The 21599-nt window shown below is 47.7% G+C and overlaps 1 protein-coding gene across 3 annotated transcripts in view; it reads left to right on the top strand.

Annotated features, from left to right (window-relative positions):
• The first annotated feature begins 220 nt into the window (after positions 1–220).
• LOC310824224 (oxysterol-binding protein-related protein 9-like) overlaps positions 221–21599 on the top strand; it is a 76535-nt gene continuing 55156 nt past the window's right edge. The window contains exons 1-8 of one of the 3 annotated variants that reach the window (XM_083697053.1): positions 221–340; positions 2009–2059; positions 10387–10465; positions 15191–15267; positions 18649–18744; positions 18853–18900; positions 19351–19380; positions 19472–19522. In XM_083697053.1, coding sequence (XP_083553179.1) covers positions 230–340; positions 2009–2059; positions 10387–10465; positions 15191–15267; positions 18649–18744; positions 18853–18900; positions 19351–19380; positions 19472–19522 — 543 coding nt within the window. In that variant the 5' untranslated portion in view covers positions 221–229. Of the gene's footprint in view, positions 341–2008; positions 2060–10386; positions 10466–15156; positions 15268–16641; positions 16872–18648; positions 18745–18852; positions 18901–19350; positions 19381–19471; positions 19523–21599 lie in introns of those variants that run through there. The other 2 variants (XM_083697051.1, XM_083697052.1) reach the window with 2 other exon arrangements.

The raw sequence follows: 21599 nt of genomic DNA, 5'->3' as shown, positions 1-21599 counted from the left end.
CTTTGATTATAAGGCCCCAAACACACAACAGCTATGAAGATGAACGTATTCACTCTTTAGATCAACACACTTTCTATTGCTATATAGCTAACCCAAACCCATATCTTTTGATATTGATCAGGGCCATCATACATCATTGGGTCATCGGCATCAGAAGTTTTGACATCCAGTGACGCTTGGTTTTCCCCATACCGACTCCTCCCCTTGGACTCTGTGGCCAAGTGTAAAGATGGCGTCGATTATGGAAGGGCCGCTCAGCAAGTGGACTAACGTCATGAAAGGCTGGCAGTACCGCTGGTTTGTCTTGGACTACAATGCCGGCTTACTTTCATACTTCACGGTGCGTATTTTGTTGTTTTTAGTCAGTAATTACCTGATAAGCACGGGTAGCAGTGATGTTAGTTGCCACCAGTTGTCAGAACCAAGCAGAGACAGGGGCCTGTGTGTCGGGAGTTGGGAATCTCAGCTGGCTAAAGTGGGCGGGGGCCATCAGTGACAGACTCTCTGACCTATCATAGCCCTACTGTAGGACCAGCTAGCAAATTAAATGGCAATATTCCCACTACTTCCTTGTATCCAGAGTAATGTTGCAGCAATGCTAGGCTAGCTCTGGCTAAGTTACTGTTGTGGGCTCGTTGCTTTTCACCAGTGTTGCAAGACATTTAATGTTTGACACACCCTTTCATGTCAATATGAAATCAATACTGGGCTTGATCACTCTAGACAGCAAAAGCAACGTAGCTGGAGTTGTCAATCATAGCATGACAGCAACGGGAGGTGACAAGGTTAGCCAGCTAAGCTAGTTGAGTAGTTATCTGCAGCAAACAAGCTTAATGTATTGACGTGTTGCCAATAAGTAGCTTGGAATGTTAACCGCTACCTGCGGTTAACATTCCAAGCTACTTATTGGCAACACGTCAATAGATTAAGCTTGTTTGCTCCCTCGTGGTTTAAGCCCCTGGTAACCAGTTCGCACACCAACATCTTTAGATATCACGTGAAATCTTAGTGCTGAAGTTGTTGCCAATGCCAACCATCCCATAGTCAGATATAGCAACTCACACTGTTATTATTAGGAACTCCAGGAGATACTGTCACATCAATCTCTGATGCAGTGTTTGTCATGTAGCCTTGACTGACCAGATCAGATTAAAGCATTTGATCTCACATTTATGATATCATCTCATTGAGGGGAACAGTGGTTTATGACAACTCATCAGTAACTAGCCAGATCTATAGGTCTATCGAGTTTGGGAAACTCTGTATGTAGGCTATATCTATGGCTGTGGTACTTGTGTGACAGGCGGGGTTTGAACCCATGTGGAAGACACAAGCATCTACCATAAGACCAAAAGAACATCCTGAAGGTCTGAGGACGACACTTGAGTTTGTCTCAAGCAGGGCTACCTCATCACGAGAGCGTTCCTTTTTTTTCAGTTATGAAAGAACTGTCTCTTCTGCCTACTTGTCTGACCACTGAAGAGAAGTAAGACTGTGAAATAGGGATTTTTGGACATGTCTTAAATTTGATACACATTTACTTAAAATCTAATATATTCTCAGTCAGTACCCTGGCCTGAACTTTCAGATTATGCGTATTAATGCAGAAGAGAATGATCGACTTGTCATTGTGGAGTTTGTCTTGAGGAGTGCAGTCAATAACATAGCCTATTTCATGTCATCTTTGTGTAGCGGAGATGATTTGGAATCGGACCTCGGACCTTGAGGATGTCGTCTTGACCTAATGGTAGACACTTGTGTCTCCCATGTTGGAGACCCTGTCCCTCACATTAGCTATGGGAAAGAAGCTCTTTATGAGGAGACTGAGGAGGAATATGCTTGATCATTTGTAATGGGGATGTTCTATGTGTTTTTATGTTATTCTTGTTAACACGGATGGGCTTTGTTTTAGCTACTTGTCTTGACGAGGTTATAACACAAATGCTACCCGCGTTTCTTACCTCTGCTGACTTTTTCAAACCTAATTTGTTCTCTCGTTCATTTCCAGTCGAAGGACAAGATGATGCGAGGCTCAAGAAGAGGCTGTGTGCGTCTCAGGGTAAGGAGCTGGAGTTGGTCTAGATGTTGGTCCACAGCAATGGTCCACACATCTCCCTTCCGTGTCCCCCCCACCCCATTATGAGCCACACATTTCCCTGTGTCTGTCAGTCTGTCCTTCCGTCCCCCTCACCTGTCTCCCCCTCTCTTTCCATCTGTCCCCCTCTCCCCCTCTCTTTCCAACTCAATCTGTCTCCCCCCAGCCACCACCCCCACATGGTCCACACATCTCCCTGCTGTCTGTCCGTCCGTCCTTCCGTCCCCCTCGTCTCCCCCTTTCTTTCCAACAGTCCCCCCCCCCCAGCAGTCCCCCCCCCCCCAGTCCCTGTGCAGGACATCTACTCCGGGAGGTGCAAGAAGAAGGCTGGGAAGATCATCAGGGACCCCCCCAATGAAATCATGTTCACTATAATGTTACGATTTAAGGTTATTGATGGTGTAGAGCAGGGGTGTCAAACTCAAATACACAGTGGGCCAAAATTAAAAAATCGAGGGCCGGACTGGTTCAATGTTTATTGCAAAACTTATTGAAATGAACTTATTGCACATATTGAACCTGGAACTAACAAAGCTTAAGTTATTGCCTATAAAAACAACATTAAACATTAAATAAATGAAAAATCAGTTGCATTCATTTCTTATGGCTCTATCTGCAGCTTTAATTTCTAATGAAAACATTTTTCCACAGGCCAACAACAGCCAAAAAAATAATTTCCTTCAAAGAAAAACCAAACATGCCATGTGGTAGCAAGAAAAAAGTGCAAAAAGGAAACATATTAAAGCTCAGTTTGCTGCTCTGTGATTCACACTAGTCTAAGCCAGATACTTGGCATCTCATCTTGGATGCAAGTTCATCAATGTTTGGGGTCAGGCTCTGAGCTGAGGAAATCCTCAGGATTGAGTGAAGGTGTTCATCAGAAAGATGACTCCTGTGTGATGTTTTGTTTGTCTTCATCAAAGAGAACAGTTGTTCACACAGGTATGTGCTGCCAAACATAGAGAGCATTTGAGCAGCTTGGGTACGCAGCTGGGGCATTGTGTCGGGGATGAAACGTGGAAACTGTGCAGCACCCACCGAGTCATACTTTGCCTTGAGTGTGTCACTACATTGGAGTTCAATCAGCTCCATTTGTATGTTGGTTGGTGCGCTTTCCACGTCAGCTGCAAATGGATTACTGAGCAGTTCAAACCTGCTTTTTTGGGCTTCAAAGTCGGCAAATCGCCGTGTGAAGTCGGCACCAAGTATGCTGAGTTTTTCAGCAAACTGTACACGTGGGAACACAGCGGTAGAGACCTGCTCTTTCATAGTTTGGCAGCACGGAAAATGGCTCAAGTTTTCTTGCAGCATCTGCGTCTCCCACAGGCGCAGCTTGGTTTTAAAAGCCCTCACTGCAGCGTACATGTCTGTGATCACACGGCCCCGCCCCTGAAGCTGCAGGTTGAGCGCATTGAGATGGCTCGTGATGTCACACAGAAACACCACTTCACACAGCAACTTTTTATCCCGGAGCTCTGTTGTGTCTTTCCCTTTGCTTTCCATGAACTGACAGATCTCCTCACGCAACTCGAAACATCTTTTCAGCACTTTTCCTTGGCTTAGCCATCGCACCTCTGTGTGATAGGGCAAGTCATCATATTCTGAATCCTCCAGAAACGACTTGAACTCACGGTGATTTAAACCTTTGGCTCTTATGAAGTTAACTGCTCGTGTTATGGTGCTCATTACATGTTCCATTTTCAAGGCTTTGCCACACAACGATTCCTGGTGTATGATGCAGTGATAAGCTGTCAGCTCACCTGCGCCGTTATCTTCTCCCGGATCCTGCCCACCAATCCGCTCCATCTGTCGTCAGTCCCACAAGTTTATCCCAAGGCAGCCTCATTATATTTACACATCTGGATACCTCTTCAAAGAGATCTTTTCCCGTAGTTGTGCCATGCATTGATCTTAATCCCAAAAGTTCCTCTGTTACGCACAAACTTGAGTCCACTCCACGGATGAAAATTGACAGTTGGGCAGTATCAGAAGTGTCGCTGCTCTCATCCACAGCGAGGGAGTATGCGATGAAATATCTTCCCTTTCCCACCAGCTGTTGTTGTAGATTGGTGGCAAGCTCACGTACACGGTCAGCAACGGTGTTTCTGCTCAGGCTCACATTTGAAAATGCTTGCCTTTTATCTGGGCACACGCAAACTTTCATCATGCAGTTTTTAACAAATTCTCCCTTGGTAAAGGGCCGGGCTGATTTAGCGACCTCTGCTGCCACAATAAAACTAGCCTTTACAGCAGCCTCACTTTGTGATTTGGCTTTTGTGAACATAGCCTGCTGTGACACCAGACTTCTTTTTAACTCTTCTACCTTCTGGAGCCTCTGTTTCTTGTCCAGATGCTTGTACCTGTCGTGGTGTTTCGTTTCATAGTGTCGTCTTACGTTATATTCTTTGATTACAGCCACACCGTCTCCGCACACAAGACAAACAGGTTTGCCCTTTTTCCGCGAACATATACTCTGCCTCCCACCTGCCTTGAAAACCCCTGTTTTCAAAGTCCACCTTTCGTTTAGCCATTTTTGGGGAGAGGGATAGCTTAAAGTTAACCACAGGTGACTAGCGCCATAACGATGCTGATGAGGGAGTGGGGTAAGGGCTCGCGCTTGCCAGGCAACGCACTGCCCGGCAAGCGAGAGCAACGCACTGGCAGTGCATTGTGGGATTTGTAGTATTAGTGGTGCGTGCAATATACCGGCGGGCCAGCTCTAATAGTAATTAGATATTATCCCGCGGGCCAAAGATAATTCAACTTGCCCTCGAGTTTGACATATATGGTGTAGAGTATGTGTTTGTTTGCGTCAGGCAGGCAGGTGTGTGACTGAGTCACTCTGTTGTTTTTCTCTGTGTCCGCGTTTTTCTCTCTGTCTCTCTCTCCTGCTGGTCCCCGGGAGAGAGAGCGAGGAGGAGAGAAAGAGAAGGAGGTGAGAGAGAGGAGAAGAGAGATGAGAGAAGGAGGAGAGAGAGAGCGAGGAGGAGAGAGAGAAAGATGAGGAGAAAGAGAAGGAGGAGAGAAGGAGGAGAGAGGAAGAGAGAGAGAAGGATGAGAGAGAGATGAGGAGGGACGGAGTGAGAGAGAGGAGGAGAGAAGGAGGGGAGAGAGAGATGATGAGAGAGAAGGGAGAGAAGGATGAGGGAGAGGAGGAGGACAGAGGAGAAGGAGGAGTGAGAGAGAGGAAGTGAGAAGGAGGAGAGAGAGAGGAGGAGGAGGAGAGAGAGAGGAGAGAAGGAGGAGGAGAGAGAAATGAGGCAAGGAGGAGAGAGAATGAGGAGAGAGAGGAGGAGAGAGAGATGAGGAAAGAGAAGGGGAGAGAGAGAAGGAGGGGAGAGAAGGAGAGAGAAGTTGGAGAGAGAGAAAGGAGGGGGAGAGAGAGAGATGGGAGAGAGAGAAGGAAGAGGGAGAGGAGAGAGAAGGAAGAAAAGGAAGGAGGAGAGAGAGAGAGATGAGGACAGAGAGAGAGGTAGAGAGAAGTAGGAGAGAGATGAAGGAGGAGAGAGAAAGAGGAGAGAAAAGAGAGAGAGAGAAGGAAGAGAGATAAGGAGGGGAGAGAGAAGGAGGAGGGAGAGATGAGCAGAGAAGAAGGAGAGAGAGAGATTAGATAAGATTCAACTTTGTTGTCATTGTGCAGAGTACAAGTACAGAGACAACGAAATGCAGTGAGCGTCTAACCAGAAGTGCAAAAAAGCAGAAAAGTGCAGTGTGAACAATATACAGTGGGGGAAATAATTATTTGATCCCCTGCTGATTTTGTTAGTTTGCCCGATTACAAAGAAATGAGCGGTCTATAATTTTTATGGTACTTTTATTTTAACAAATAGACACAGAATATCAAAAAAATAAAAAGTCCAGAAAAACATATTATATAAAGTTATAAATTAATTTGCATTTGATCGAAGGAAATAAGTATTTGATCCCCAAGCAAAACATGACTTAGTACTTGGTGGAGAAACCCTTGTTGGCAAGCACAGAAGTCAGACGTTTCTTGTAGTTGGTCACCAGGTTTGCACACATCTCAGGAGGGATTTTGGTCCACTCCTCTTTACAGATCCTCTCCAAATCCTGAAGGTTTCAAGGCTTTTGCTTGGCAACTCGAAGCTTCAGCTCCCTCCACAAATTTTCTATAGGATTAAGGTCTGGAGACTAGCTAGGCCACTCCATGACCTTAGTGTGCTTCTTCTTGAGCCACTCCTTTGTTGCCTTGGCCGTATGTTTTGGGTCATTGTCATGCTGGAAGACCCATCCACGACCCATCCTCAGTGCTCTGGCTGAGGGAAGGAGGTTCTCGTCCAAGATCTTACGGTACATGGCCCCGTCCATTGGCCCCTCAATGCAGTGAAGTCGTCCTGTACCCTTAGCAGAGAAACAACCCCAAAGCATAATGTTTCCACCTCTGTGTTTGACGGTGGGGATGGTGTTCTTGGGATTGTAGCGTTCAGCATTTCTCTCCCTCCAAACACGAAGAGTCGAATTTATGCCAAAGAGTTCAATTTTGGTCTCATCTGACCACATCACCTTCTCCCAAGCCTTCTCTGAATCATTTAAGTGTTCATTGGCAAACTTCAGATGGGCCTGTACATGTGCCTTCTTGAGCAGGGGGACCTTGCGGGCACTGCAGGATTTCAATCCGTTACGGTGTAGTGTGTTACCAATGGTTTTCTTGGTGACTGTGGTCCCAGCTGCCTTGAGATCATTACCAAGCTCCTCCCGTGTAGTTCTGGGATGATCCCTCACCCTTCTCATGATCATCCTTACCCCACGAGGCGAGATCTTGCATGGAGCTCCAGGCCGAGGGCGATTGATGGTTATTTTGTATTTCTTCCATTTTCTAATAATTGCACCAACAGTTGTCTCCTTCTCACCAAGCTTCTTGCTGATGGTCTTGTAGCCCATTCCAGCCTTGTGCAGGTCTACAACTCTTACCCTGATGTCCTTTGAATGTTCTTTGGTCTTGCCCATGGTGGTGGAGAGGTTGGAATGGAAGAGATTGATTCTATTGACAGGTGTCTTTTATACCCATAACAATCAGAGATTAGGAGTACTTTCTTAAAGTGACAGGAGTAATCTGTGTGCCTCATGGGCATATAACCGGTCTGTATGAGCCAGAATTCTTGCTGGTTTGTAGGGGATCAAATACTTATTTCCTTCGATCAAATGCAAATCAATTTATAACTTCATATAATGTGTTTTTTCTGGACTTCTTTGTTGATATTCTGTCTCTATTTGTTAAAATAAAAGTACCATAAAAATTATAGACCGCTCATTTCTTTGTAATCGGGCAAACTAACAAAATCAGCAGGGGATCAAATAATTATTTCCCCCACTGTATACAGGTAATGCAGTATATGAGCAGTATAAGTAGTGCAGTACATGTATTAGCAGTAACATTATAAGCAGACTAAATAGAATGCAGTATGAACAGTATAAGCAGCGGCCTGTTGGTTAGGAAGTCCAGAATCCAGTTGCAGAGGGAGGAATTGATGCCCAGTTCACTGAGTTTGGTGATCAGTTCGGAGGGAATGATGGTGTTGAAAGCTGAACTGAAGTCAATGAACAGCATTCTCACATAGGTGTTGCTATTATCAAGGTGGGACAGGGCGGAGTGAAGTGCCGTTGAGATGGCATCCTCTGTACTCCTGTTCTGACGGTAGGCGAATTGGAAGGGGTCCAGTGTGGGTGGTAAACAGGTCTTGAGTTGAGCTAGGACCAGCCTCTCGAAGCACTTCATGATGATGGCCGTGAGTGCAACTGGGCGGAAGTCATTAAGGTTCGTTGCAGTGGAGTGTTTTGGCACCGGCACGATGGAGGTTGTTTTGAAGCACGCGGGGACAGCTGCTTGGGCTAGGGACAGGTTGAATATGTCAGTCCAAACCTCAGTCAGCTGCACAGCACAGGCCCTGAGGACGCGTCCGGGGATGCCATCAGGACCAGCAGCCTTGTGTGCATTAGTCCTGCTCAGTGCCGCACACACGTCGGTGGGAGAGAGAGTGAGGGGCTGGTGATCTGCAGGGAGCACAGCCTTGATGGCCACCTCCTTGTTGTCCCTGTCAAAGCGGCCATAGAAGTGGTTCAGCTCATCAGGCAAGGAGGCGTCGATGGAGGGGGGGGAGGTGTTAGTGGGTTTGTAGTCTGTGATGGCCTGGATGCCTTGCCACATGCATCGGGGGTCAGAGTTGTTTTTGAAGTGATCCTCGATCCTTAGCTTGTGGTTGTGCTTGGCCTTTTTGATGCCCCTCTGCAGGTTAGCCCTGGATGAGCTATAGGCCTGAGCATCACCTGATCTGAAGGCAATGCCGCGTGCCTTCAGCAGGAGTCGGACCTCACTGTTCATCCATGGCTTCTGATTAGGGAAAGTGGTAATCTGTTTGAGTGTGGTGACACTGTTGATGTTGGAATTGATGTAGTCCAGAACAGAGGAGGCATATGAGTCAATGTCCGTGTGGGAGTCATGGGTGGCCTGTGTGGCAAACACACCCCAGTCAGTGTTTTCAAGTCAGCTCCCTCTGGCCAGACCTTGACTGTCCTCACTGTAGGTTTCACCCGTTTGATGAGTGCTGAGTACTTGGGCAGTAGGAACAATGAGAGGTGATCAGATTGACCTAGGTGGGGCAGGGGAACGGCTTTGTAAGCATCAGCCATGCTAGTATATACTTGGTCCAATGTCCTGTCTCCTCTGGTGGGGCATGAGACATTTTGGTGGAATTTGGGCAGTACAGTCTTTAAATTGGAGTGGTTGAAGTCACCCGCGACAATGAAGGCTACCTCGGGATGCAGAGTCTGCTGTTTGCTAATGGCAGTATGCAGTTCTTTCATGGCAATCTTAGCATTAGCATCCGGGGGGATATAGGCTGCTGTGATAACAGTGGATGTGAACTCTCTGGGCAGATAGAAAGGTCTACACTTAACCATGAGAAACTCTAGGTTAGCTGAGCAGTGACTCTCGGTGATGGTAGTGTCCGTGCACCACGTCTTGTTCACATAAATGCACAAACCTCCACCTCTGGTCTTACCGGAGTCACCCGCTGTTCTGTCTGCTCGGAGGACGTAGCGCCCTGCTAGCTTGATAGCGTTGTCGGGTACCTCGCTGTTGAGCCAGGTTTCCGTGAAAACCATGATATTACAGTCCATAATCCATTTGTGTGTGGTGATCCACAGCCGCAGTTCATCCATCTTGTTCGCCAGGGAACGAACATTGGCGAGGAAAAGGCTTGGTAGTGAGAGTCGATGTGGAGTTAGCTTGAGCCTCGCTCTCAGCCCACCTCGGCTACTACGCCTGTGTTTACGTTTCCGAGCCGGTCTGGGGTTGCTTCCGGTCGGTGTAGCGGAGTTAGCTGGTCCTGCTGTTTTGGCAATCACAGGTATTACGTTGATAAAGATGTCTGGAATGCCGGAACCGATGTCCAAAAGTTCTCGTCGGCTGTACGAAATGTACGCTAAACTGTTTTTAGCGAGAATACTTGAAATAAACAAGCAAATAACCACTAATTCGCAAACTCTGGAGAGAGAGATGAGGAGAGAAGGAGGAGGAGAGAGAGGAGGGGAGAGAGAGTGAGAAGGAGGAGAGAGAGAAATGGAGGAGAGAGAGAGAACGAGGAGAGAACGAGAGATGGAGGAGAGAGAGAGAAATGGAGGAGAGAGAGAGAACGAGGAGAGAACGAGAGATGGAGGAAAGAGAGAGAAGGAGGAGAGAGCGAGGAGGAGGGAGAGAGAGAAGAAGGAGGAGGAGAGAGAAGGAGGAGTGAGAGAGATGGAGAGAGAGAAATGAGGAGAGAGGGAGAGAAGGAGGAGGAGAGAGATGAGGAGAGAGAGAGAGATGAGGAAAGAGAAGGAGAGAAGGAGGAGAGAATGAGGAGAAAGAGGAGAGAGATGAGGAGAGAGAGAGTGAGAAGGAGGAGAGAGAGAAATGGAGGAGAGAGAGATGAGAGAATGAGAGATGGTGGAGAAAGAGATGAGGAGAGAGAGAGAAGGAGGAGTGAGGGAGATAAGGAGAGAGAGAGAGAGAGGAGGAGAGAGAGAGAATGAGGGGAAAGCAGGAGGAGAAGAGAGAGAAGGAGGAGAGAGAGAGAAGGAGGAGGAGAGAGAGAAGGAGGAGAGAGCGAGAAGGAGGAGAGAGAGATGAGGAGAGAACGAGAGATGGAGGAAAGAGAAGGAGAGAGCGTGAGAGAGAAGGAGGAGGAGAGAGAGGAGGAGAGAGAGACAAGGAGGAGGGAGAGAGAGAGTAGAGAAGAGAGAGAGAGATGAGGAAGAGAGAGAGACGTGTCTCTGTGTGTCTTCTCTCCTAGGGAGCTGTGATCGGCATCGATGACGAGGACGACAGCACATTCACCATCACTGTGGACCAGAAGACTTTCCATTTTCAAGGTGAGCTCTCCTCTTCTTCCTCATTTCCTTGTTCTGACGGTCAGACAGGCAGAGCCATAGGTTGGACTGGAGCAGAGCGGATCAGGGCTGAGGGGCTGGAGCAAGGCTTGACCCAAAAAGACAGAATCTTCTTGAACAAAATAAACAAAGGTGTTTTTTTTCTCTCTCTCTTTCTTTTCCTCCTCCTGCTCTGGGGATGATAAAGGAATAACACTGAGACGGTCTTCTGCCACTCCCCTACGACAACACAGACAGGACCTGGCCCCCCTCCCAGACCCCCCCCCCCCCGCCCCCAGTAGCTAGAGGGCAGCAGGTCCGACCTGGAGCAGAGTAGCTCTGATGTGTTTGTCAAGGGTTTGGGTTAGTCATTTATTCAGACACACACAAAACTGCTACTAACCTAAACCCACCAAATGGAGATACTACTGTAGTTTCAAGTTTATTGTTACGTCTCATACAGTGTTATTTGGCTCGGTTCCATGACAATGCAGTATACAAAATACAAATAATACAATACGCAGTAGTGCAATGAAATGAGGACAAGACAATAAGTGACAAGATAAGTGAGACAGTTGGACAGTGACGATTATTGGAAACACATAAGACAATAGACATGACACAATTGCAGTATAAATAGTAAAAGTAAGTGGGTCAGTGGAATGTCATTATTATTGCACTGTGCCCTTGGTGTAAGAGGTGTTTGTTTAAAGTGACTGTGTGCTAGTAAAGTCCATGCTGTGGGTGTGCTGGGGGTAAAGTCATGAGTCTGGAGTAGGCTTGTTCATGAGCCTGATGGCCTGGGGGAAGTAGCTGTTGGTGAGCCTCTGAGTTTTAGCCCTGAGGCTCCGGAGGAGGCTCCGTCTTTTGGACGGCAGCAGTTCAAACAGGCTGTGGTTGCGGTGGCTGTGGTCTCTGATGATCCTCCGGGCTTTGCTGACACATCGTTTGTTGTATATGTCCTGGATGGAGGGAAACTCACATCCACTGATGCGCTCAGCTGTCCGCACCACCTTCTGCAGCGCCTTGCGGTTGAGGGCGGTGCAGTTGCCGTGCCTGGCAGTGATGCAACCCGTCAGGATGCTCTCGGTAGTGCCTCTGTAGAAGGCCCGCAGGATCTTGGGCTTCATGCCAACCTTCCTCAGAGGCGCTGCTGTGCCTTTTTCACCACCTGATTGGTGTGCTCATCCCAGGTGAGGTCGTCGGAGATATGGACGCCAAGGAACTTAAAGCTGTTGACCCTCTCTACTGCGGACCCGTTGATGGTGATAGGGTCCTGTTCCCGGCCTTTCTTCCTGAAGTCCACCACCAGCTCCTTGGTCTTGTCGGTGTTGAGAGAGAGGTTGTTCTCCTGGCTGTACTGGGCCAGGCGGTCGACCTCTCTCCTGTAGGCCGTCTCATCGCCGTCTGTGATCAGGCCAATCACTGTGGTGTCATCAGCGAATTTGATCACAGAGTTGGAGCCATGAGTGGCCATGCAGTCGTGGGTGTACAGGGAGTAGAGGAGGGGACTCAGGACACAGCCCTGGGGGGGGCTCCTGTGTTGAGGGTCAGGGAGGTGTCTTCGAGCCCATTCTCACCACCTGTCGTCGGTCCGACAGGAATTCCAGTATCCAGTCGCATAGGCCGGGGTTGAGGCCTAGGTTTCTCAGCTTGGTGTCGAGCCTGGAGGGGACAATAGTGTTGAATGCTGAACTGTAGTCAACGAACAGCATCCTCACGTAGGTGTTCCTCTTCTCCAGGTGGGTGAGGGCGGAGTGGAGTGCGGTGGCGATGGCGTCGTCAGTGGATCTGTTTTGCCTGTAGGCAAATTGGTGAGGATCCAGGGTCTCCATCCAGGAGAGAGACGTCAACAAACTGTTAAAGAGTCAGAACCCCCGCAAGGCAGCTGGACCAGACGCTGTCTCCCCCCCCACACTGTGCAGACCAGCTGTCTCCAGTGTTTACGGACATCTTTAACACCTCATTGGTCGAATACATGGTACCTGTCTGCTGCAAAACATCCACCCAACATTCCCAAAAAGCAGAGGATCACAGGCCTTAACTACAGACTACAGACCAGTCGCCCTGACCTCTGTGGTAATGAAGACCTTTTGAGTGCCTCATGCTCACCCACCTCAAGGCCATCACCAACCCCCACCTTGACCCACTGCAGTTTGCCTACAGAGCCAACAGGTCTGTAGACGACGCAGTCAACATGGGACTCCACTTCATCCTCTAGCACCTAGACTCCCCCGGCACCTACACCAGGATCCTGTTTGTGGACTTCAGCTCCGCATTCAACTGCATCGCCCCAGCTCTCCTCCAGGACAAGCTATCCCAGCTGAGCGTGCCTGAGCCCACCTGCAGGTGGATCACTGACTTCCTGACAGGAAGCAGCATGTGCGGCTGGACAAGCTTGTCTCGGAGCCCCGGACCATCAGCACTAGAGCCCCGCAAGGCTGTGTGCTCTCTCCTCTACTATTCTCCCTCTACACCAACAGCTGCATCTCTAGCCACCCTTCTGTCAAACTCCTGAAGTTCGCGGATGACATAACCCTCATTGTCCCCACCAGACTGGCTGAAACGATGATTGGATTAGGACTGAACACTCCCCTGTGTGCCTGGATCCTGGACTTCCTGACGGCCAGGCCACAGGTGGTCAGGGTGGGTAGACACACCTCCATCTCACTCATCCTGAGCACAGGGTCCCCCCAGGGCTGCGTCCTTAGTCCCCTCCTCTACTCCCTGTACACCCACGACTGTGTGGCTAAGTCCAGCGACAACTCCATCATTAAGTTTGCGGACGACACAGTCGTGGTGGGGCTGATCTCAGGCAACAATGAGGAAGCCTTCCTGGACGAGGTGGCGGACCTGTCACTCTGGTGTCAGGAGAATAGCCTCATCTTGAATGTCTCCAAGACAAAAGAGCTGATTGTGGACTTCAGGAGAGCACAACAACTAAGGACCTACATGCCGCTGGACATCGGTGGGACTGCTGTGGACAGGGTCAGCAGTTTTAAATACCTGGGAGTCCACATCACAGAAGACCTGACCTGGACTACCCACATCAGCACACTGGTGGGAAAGGCAAGGCAACGCCTGTTCCATCTCAAGCAGCTGAGGAAATTTAAAGTCTCCCGGAGGATCCTTCAGTCCTTCTACTCTGGAGCTGTGGAGAGCATCCTGGCTGGCAACATCACCGTCTGGTACGGTAACAGCACGGCCCAGGACAGGCGAGCTCTGCAAAGGGTGGTACGCCTTGCAGAAAGGACCATGGGAGTTCCAACCCCCCCCCCCTATAACACATATGCACACACATAATTATCCATTGCAGACTCATCTTTCACTGTAATTAACTGTACTGTTAACCTGTCATTGCCATTGTATATAGCCATTCCATTGTGTACATTGCTTACATTGCTGTTTATACTGCTGTCTATATTCTATTTATTTTTAATCTTATTGTTGCACTCCTCTGTGGCACTGTCACTTTTGCATTTCACTGTATACTTGTATGCACGTGACAAATCTTGAATCATTGGATTAATCTCCAATGGGGATGAGTCTGCCTACAGAGAGGAAGTTGACAGCCTGGCTTCCTGGTGCAGCCAGAGCAACTTGGAGCTGAAGGCCCTAAAAACTGTAGAGATGGTAGTAGACTTGAGGAGAAGCCCAGCCCCAACCGCCCCCCTCATCATGTGTGACTCCCCAGTTAACACTGTGGAGTCATTCAGATTCCTGGGGACAATAATTTCAAAGGACCTCAGGTGGGCGGAGAACATCACCTCCACCATCAAGAAGGCCCAGCAGAGGATGTTCTTCCTGCGGCAGCTGAAGAAATTCAACATGCCGCAGAAAGTGATGGTCGAGTTCTACACAGCCGTCATTGAGTCCAGCTCATCAATCACCATCTGGTTCGCTGCCTCCACTGCCAAGGACAAAGGCAGACTACAGCGGACCATTCGGTCAGCCGAGAAGGTCATCGGCTGCAGCCTGCCGTGTCTCCTGGACCTGTTCCACTCCAGGACCAGTAAGAGAGCAGGAAAGATCATCGCTGATCCTTCCCATCCTGGTCACCACCTCTTCCATAGACTTCCATCCGGCAAAAGGTTCCGGTCAATCAAAACCTCCTGAACAGTCTCTTCCTCATGGCAGTGGGGCTCACAAACAAGCTCCCTGCCTCTCACTGACTCTGGGACTTCCACCCTTTCACACACACACACACACACACACACACAATGCACTGACAGTGTAATTTATAATTGTTTAAAATTATTCTAATTTATAGTGTACATGCCCTATACCCATTTCACAGCCTCTAGCCTCATTGCCACTTAGCCTCGCACAGCCTACAAAATGTATTGTTTTATTGTTCTTTTTTGTAAATTTGTTATTGCTATTTTATTAATATTTTGCTATTTTGTAAATTTCTTGTCAATATTTGCTATTGTTTTGTATGTCCCATGCACCAACCTCACCAAGTCAATTTCCTGTATGGACAAATAAAATAATTCTGATTCTGATTCTGAACCTAGCTCACTGCTCTCTTGTCTAGCCCAACACTGCATCAGGATGACAACATAGCCAGAAGAGGGTAGCACTTGGACTGTGTCTTCTGAGTCAGTTGTGCTAAACTCGGAGGCCAGAGGAGTTGTTTCTGCCAGGCCGGGACCTCACTGCTTTGTGTCTGCTGTCTGTCTCTCTGGACTAAGAGAGACAGACATCTGTGTGTGTTTCCCCTCCCAGCCCGCGATGCAGACGAACGGGAGAAGTGGATCCACGCCTTAGAGGGAACTATCCTCCGCCACACCCTCCAACTGAGGGTAAGTGCACAGTACACACTCATCTGACATGGTGGTGTTTTTAGGACTTAAAGGTTGTGTGTGTGTGAGAGAACTCACAAACAAGGAACACCATTTGCAAACAGAGGGTGGAAGTGGGGAGTCATGTGACCCAACAGGCAATCAGAGCCCAGCTTACTTTATCAGTCAGACATCTGCCCCCACAGCTTTATCCAATCACAGCAGCTGTTGATGCTTGTCACATGCAAGGGCTTGTGCTGCTGCTGTTTCTCCTAGTTCTGTGTGTATATCCTGTGAGAAGTGTAGGAGGAGGACCCCAGGATTAACTTCTCCTGCATAGCCTTTAGTTACACTCACCGGCCACTTTATTAGGTACACCTTGCTAGTACTGGGTTGGACCCCCTTTTGTAGCCCATCTGCTTCGAGGTTCGACGTGTTGTGCGTTCAGAGATGGTGTTCTGTATACCTTGGTTGTTACGAGTGGTTATTTGAGTTACTGTTGCCTTTCTATCCTCTGGCATCAACAAGGCATTTTCTCCCTGAGAACTGCCACTCACTGGATATTTTCTCTTTTTCGGACCATTCTCTGTAAACCCTAGAGATGGTTGTGCGTGAAAATCCCAGTAGATCAGCAGTTTCTGAAATACTCAGACCAGCCCGTCTGGCACCAACAACCATGCCACGTTCAAAGTCACTTAAATCACCTTTCTTCCCCAGTCTGATGCTTGGTTTGAACTTCAGCAGGTCGTCTTGACCATGTCTACATGCCTAAATGCATTGAGTTGCTGCCATGTGATTGGCTGATTAGATATTTGCGTTACTGAGCAGTTGAACAGGTGTACCTAATAAAGTGGCCGGTGAGTGTAGTTTAGCTAGTACACTCTCAGTTAGACTTAGCTGTTAGCGAGAACACTCTGCTGTTGGATTTAGCTAGAACGCTTTTCTCTGAGCTGATGGAGGAGAAAACACTGTAGATCGATAAAAAAAACACTCAAGTCTCGTTTCTGCTGCCTGTTACTGTAGGTGAGCTGAAGAGTAGAGAGGCGTGTGCACGTGTGTGTGTGTGTGTGTTAGGGGAGCAGAGAGCAGCCCCTGCGTGTGCGACTGAGAGGAGGAGAGAGGGGAGCAGGGACAGTCTGGTCTGTGGTGCAGAAGTAGCAGCCTGGTGACGAGACAGGGAGAGAAGCAAAGGACGAGGTAGAGGGATGTCCCTCCGAGCACGGCGTCCTGTAAATACCCCCACTGACTGCCTGTGGGGGGACATGCAGCGTTCGGCCTGTCGAGGGAGCTACAGGACCGTGGCCAGGGTTGTGTCGGCGAGGCTTCGTTGCACACCTGTTGCAAATGAAGCCTCGTTGGCTAGTGCTTAAGATGTGTGTGCCTTTGTCATTTCAGTAGGTGGGCTGGGAACGTCAGGAGTGGCTTCCGAGGGAGACGACTGAAAAGTCGCAAGAACTTTGAGACGGGCTGAAAAGCCGAGCTAGCGAATGTTTGTGATAATAAACGGGACAAAATCCCTCACTACGATACTGCGTCTGCCTCTGTGTACAACGGACTTTGTTACACTGCCATCACCGTCACAGGGGACCGACCGACAGACAGACAGGCGGGCAGGCGGACAGACGGTAGGAGGGCGCCGGTGCAGCCTAATCTAATCTAATCTGTGTGGCCACACAAACATAGGGAGTGGAAGTGGGGTGGTGGGGGGGTTAGGTGTTAATTTCTTATGGAGGTCAGGGGGGGGGGACTAGCCTAAACTCGCTCACTTAGACTAGCCTAAACTGTATTTGTTTAGCATTCGTTTCTACAATGTTGTAGTTCAGGATGCTATATAATGAGCTCATTAAAACAGATCAAGTGACATTGAGTTAATGGAATAAACAGTTGTGGTAGCTACAGTGCTATAGCAGTGATTTGCCAGTGTGGATGTACAGTATGCTACGTAGCATTAGCTTTGTTAGGAACAGGCTGGGTTCCTCTGGTTGATTTTTAGGCCAGGCTCTATTGACAGTGGTTTCTTTATCCCTTTTGAAGCTCCAGTACAGCAGTGTTGCTCCATACAGTACAGTACTTGCTATAGGCTGGACGAGAAGTAGTACTAGGAAGGCACTAGACTTTTTTTTTTTTTTTTACAGGCTAAACATTAGAAAGCGGCTGGAGTTGTGGCGTTGTGTTTAATGGCTTTCCTGCATATCCCAGTCAGACGCGCTGGAGTTGGGAAACAGCCATGTTCCTCGGGCTGTAATAGGAATGTAGGACCGCGTCACACCACAGCTACACTGGTACAGGGATTTACCACTTCAACTGTAACTTCAGACCGTGACTGTCTACATTGGTCGTTAGGTCTACACTGGTAGTTAACTTCAGACAGTGGCCATCTAAACTGGTAGTTAGGTGGTATTGACTAGGAGGCAGTCCTGTGGTAACATTGGGTATTTTCTGGTGCTCATTTCGACAAATTCAATTTGTTTTACAACTATAAAGTACCAAATGGTGCTTAGTTGGTGCTTTTTATGATACATTTTTGAGCTGTGTTCACCTACCTAGTTCACCTAGGTTCACAACCTGTTGTTGTTATCCCTGTCCACTAGGACAACCTGTTGTTGTTAGAAAGGCTCAAAACCAGGAGACCAAACTATTGGAGACTTTTACATACTGTACACTCACCGGCCACTTTATTAGGTACAACTGTACGCAAATATCTAATGGTGTGGGGGATATTTTCTTGGCACACTTTGGGCCCCTTAGTACCATCTGAGCATCATTTAAATGCCACAGCCTACCTGAGTATTGTTGCTGACCATGTCCATCCCCTTATGACCACAGTGTACCCATCTTCTGATGGCTACTTCCAGCAGGATAACACACCATGTCACAAAGCTCACATCATCTCAAACCGGTTTCTTGAACATGACAATGAGTTCACTGTACTCCAATGGCCTCCACAGTCACCAGATCTCAATCCAATAGAGCACCTTTGGGATGTGGTGGAACGGGAGATTCACATCATGGATGTGCAGCCGACAAATCTGCAGCAATGATGCTATCATGTCAATATGGACCAAAATCTCTGAGGAATGTTTCCTGCACCTTGTTGAATCTATGCCACAAAGAATTAAGGCAGTTCTGAAGGCAAAAGGGGTCCAACCCGGTACTAGCAAGGTGTACCTAATAAAGTGGCCGGTGAGTGTATATGGCTGCCATATGCCAACACATACTGTATACACAAGCTTTTAGCAGAGACAAACATGTCTCAGGACTACCTGTATTGAGAACATCACTGTGAACCTGAAAGTGGCAGAGAACTACAAAGCCCACCTTGCCCTGCTTAGTCTGATGAGGTTGTACCGTCTATTTGAATCTGATTGATCAATCATCTGTTTGTGTTGTTTTCATCTTCAGGAAGCAGAGTCTGGCTTTGTTCCGAGTGTCCAGGACTTTGACAAGAAACTCTCGGAGGCTGACGCATACCTGCAGATCCTCATTGACCAGGTGAAGGTGAGTCTTTAGCCACGCTAGGCTAATGAATATAATAACCGTGACTCCTCACTGCGACACCTGGCTGTCCTCTCCAGACCCATAATGCACCTCTCTTCTCTCCTCTAGCTCTTTGATGAGAAGATCAAAGACTCCAAAGACAATGAGTCACGCAGAGTGAGTAACCAGATCTCTGTTCTGTTCTCTTGTTTTACCTCTTCTGTCGGAGCCTCATTATAGTGTTGTTCTCCCCATCTTGTTCCCCCTCTCCTCTTCCCTGTCCTCCCTCTCGTCTTCTCCCTCTCCTCTGCTTCCCTTTCCTGTTCTCCCTCTCATGTTCTCCCTCTCCTCCCTTTCCTGTTCTCTCTCTTCTCCCTCTCCTCCCTTTCCTGTTCTCCCTCTCCTTCCTCTCATGTTCTTTCTCTCTTGTCCTCCCTCTCCTCTTCTCCCTCTCTGCTCCTTCTTCTCCTGGTGTAGCCTATTCATAGTCCTAGTGTTTTATCTCTACAGTCATTAGGAACATTTCATGGTGATAATTGTGACATGTTTTCTTACTCGGTGTTATCCCCTGGCTAGTTTTGAATCTTGTGAAACACACAATGTTCATATATCTTTTTTTTTTCTCAGAAGATTGAGCATTTGAAGGAGACCACATCTGTAAGTATGCACCATGGATGTTAAGTATTTGTAGAATCTTCCGTCCGAGTGTGAGTGCTGTGTTTCATTCTCTCTGCTATGTTTCTTTCAGAGTATGGTAGAGTCCATCAAGCACTGTATAGTATTGCTGCAAATTGCCAAGGTAAGGAAACCTATGGTTGCATGGTTCATTCATGATCCTCTGTGTTTGGCCTGTTGGTGTTTGCATCTGTCATGTGATTGTTGTGTTGAGGTCACACCACTACACTGCCTGTGTTAGCATTAGCCATGCTAGGCTAGCTCTCAACACAGCTATCACACCACTACACTGCTTGTGTTAGCGTTAGCCATGCTAAGCTAGGCTAACTCTCCACACAGCTAACAAGCTAGGTAGATATACAGTAACCTGTGGTGGTGGTTGCTGGGTTAAGAGGTTCTTGAAAAGCGGGTCTCACATACATTCTATAACTGGAACCCTAGAACTGTGTTGTTGTTAGCTTCAGAAAAGGTCTGACTATGATTATGGATACTCGAGAAAGAAGGGCTCAACTCATATCAACGTCATAATTATGATTTACAAATAGTTGTTGAACCTTCCGTAAGTATTGTTTTCTTCTAAAAAAGAAAGTATGGATTAAAGTAACGAACAGCAACACGCAAATGGACTCATAGTACTCTGCCAGTGAGGGAAAAAAAAATGTCATCTACCGAACCTCTGTCCTGCTTTTCCTCCTAATTCACTCTGAACTGTAAGAAAGAAGGCCGAATCACATCTGTGTTAGTGCATGCCTCTTCACTACAACAACAGCTTCTGCCTCTTCACTAGAACAACCGCGTTGTCTCACGTAGTTCCTCCTCTTCTCTGTTGCCACCTCTATCCCTTCCTTCAGTTGATGAAACATCCTCTGCTTTTCTATCAATGAAAACTACTGGGATCTTTCCTCTCCACACCTCCCAAAGACACAGAAGTGTGTGTGCGTGCGAGAGAGCTTTAGTCCTCACTTAGCCCCCTCCCCCACTAATTCCCCATCGATTAGTCCTTCCTGTGTATGCTTATTGAACCACCAAGGACTAATACAGTTGAAGTCGGAAGTTTACCTTAGCCACATACATTTAAACTCACAATTCCTGACATTTAATCCTAGTAAACATTCCCTGTCTTAGCTTAGCTTACTTTATTTTAAGAATGTGAAATGTCAGAATAGTAGTAGAGAGAATTATTTATTTCAGCTTTTATTTCTTTCATCACATTCCCAGTGGGTCAGAAGTTTACATACACTTAGTTAGTATTTGGTAGTATTGCCTTTAAATTGTTTAACTTGGGTCAAATGTTTTGGGTAGCCTTCCACAAGCTTCCCACAATAAGTTGGTGGAATTTTGGCCCATTCCTCCTGACACAACTTGTGTAACTGAGTCAGGTTTGTAGGCCTCCTTGCTCGCACATGCTTTTTCAGTTCTGCCCACACATTTTCTATAGGATTGAGGTCAGGGCTTTGTGATGGCCACTCCAATACCTTGACTTTGTTGTCCTTAAGCCATTTTGCCACAACTTTGGAAGTATACTTGGGGTCATTGTCCATTTGGAAGACCTATTTGCGACCAAGCTTTAACTTCTTGGCTGATGTCTTGAGATGTTGCTTCAATGTATCCAATATATCATTTTCCTTCCTCATGATGCCATCCATTTTGTGAAGTGCACCAGTCCCTCCTGCAGCAAAACACCCCCACAACATGATGCTGCCACCCCCGTGCTTCACGGTTGGGATGGTGTTCTTTTTCCTCCAAACATAACAATGGTCATTACGGCCAAACAGTTACATTTTTGTTTCATCAGACCAGAGGACATTTCTCCAAAAAGTAAGATCTTTGTTCCCATGTGCAGTAGCAAACCGTAGTCTGGCTTTTTATGGCGGTTTTGGAGCAGTGGCTTCTTCCTTGCTGAGCGGCCTTTCGGGTTATGTCGATATAGGACTTGTTTTACTGTGGATATAGATACTTTTGCACCTGTTTCCTCCAGCATCTTCACAAGGTCCTTTGCTGTTGTTCTGGGTTTGATTTGCACTTTTCGCGCCGAAGTACGTTCATCTCTAGGAGATGGCTGCGTGGTCCCATGGTGTTGATACTTGCGTACTGTTGTTTGTACAGATGAACGTTCTACCTTCAGGCGTTTGGAAATTGCTCCCAAGGATGAACCAGACTTGTAGAGGTCCACAACCTTTTTTCTGAGGTCTTGGCTGATT

The sequence above is a fragment of the Argentina silus genome, assembly GCF_951799395.1.
Source record: "Argentina silus genome assembly, chromosome: Y".
Taxonomy (NCBI): Eukaryota; Metazoa; Chordata; class Actinopteri; order Argentiniformes; family Argentinidae; genus Argentina; species Argentina silus.
This window is presented reverse-complemented; position numbering and strand designations above follow the sequence as displayed.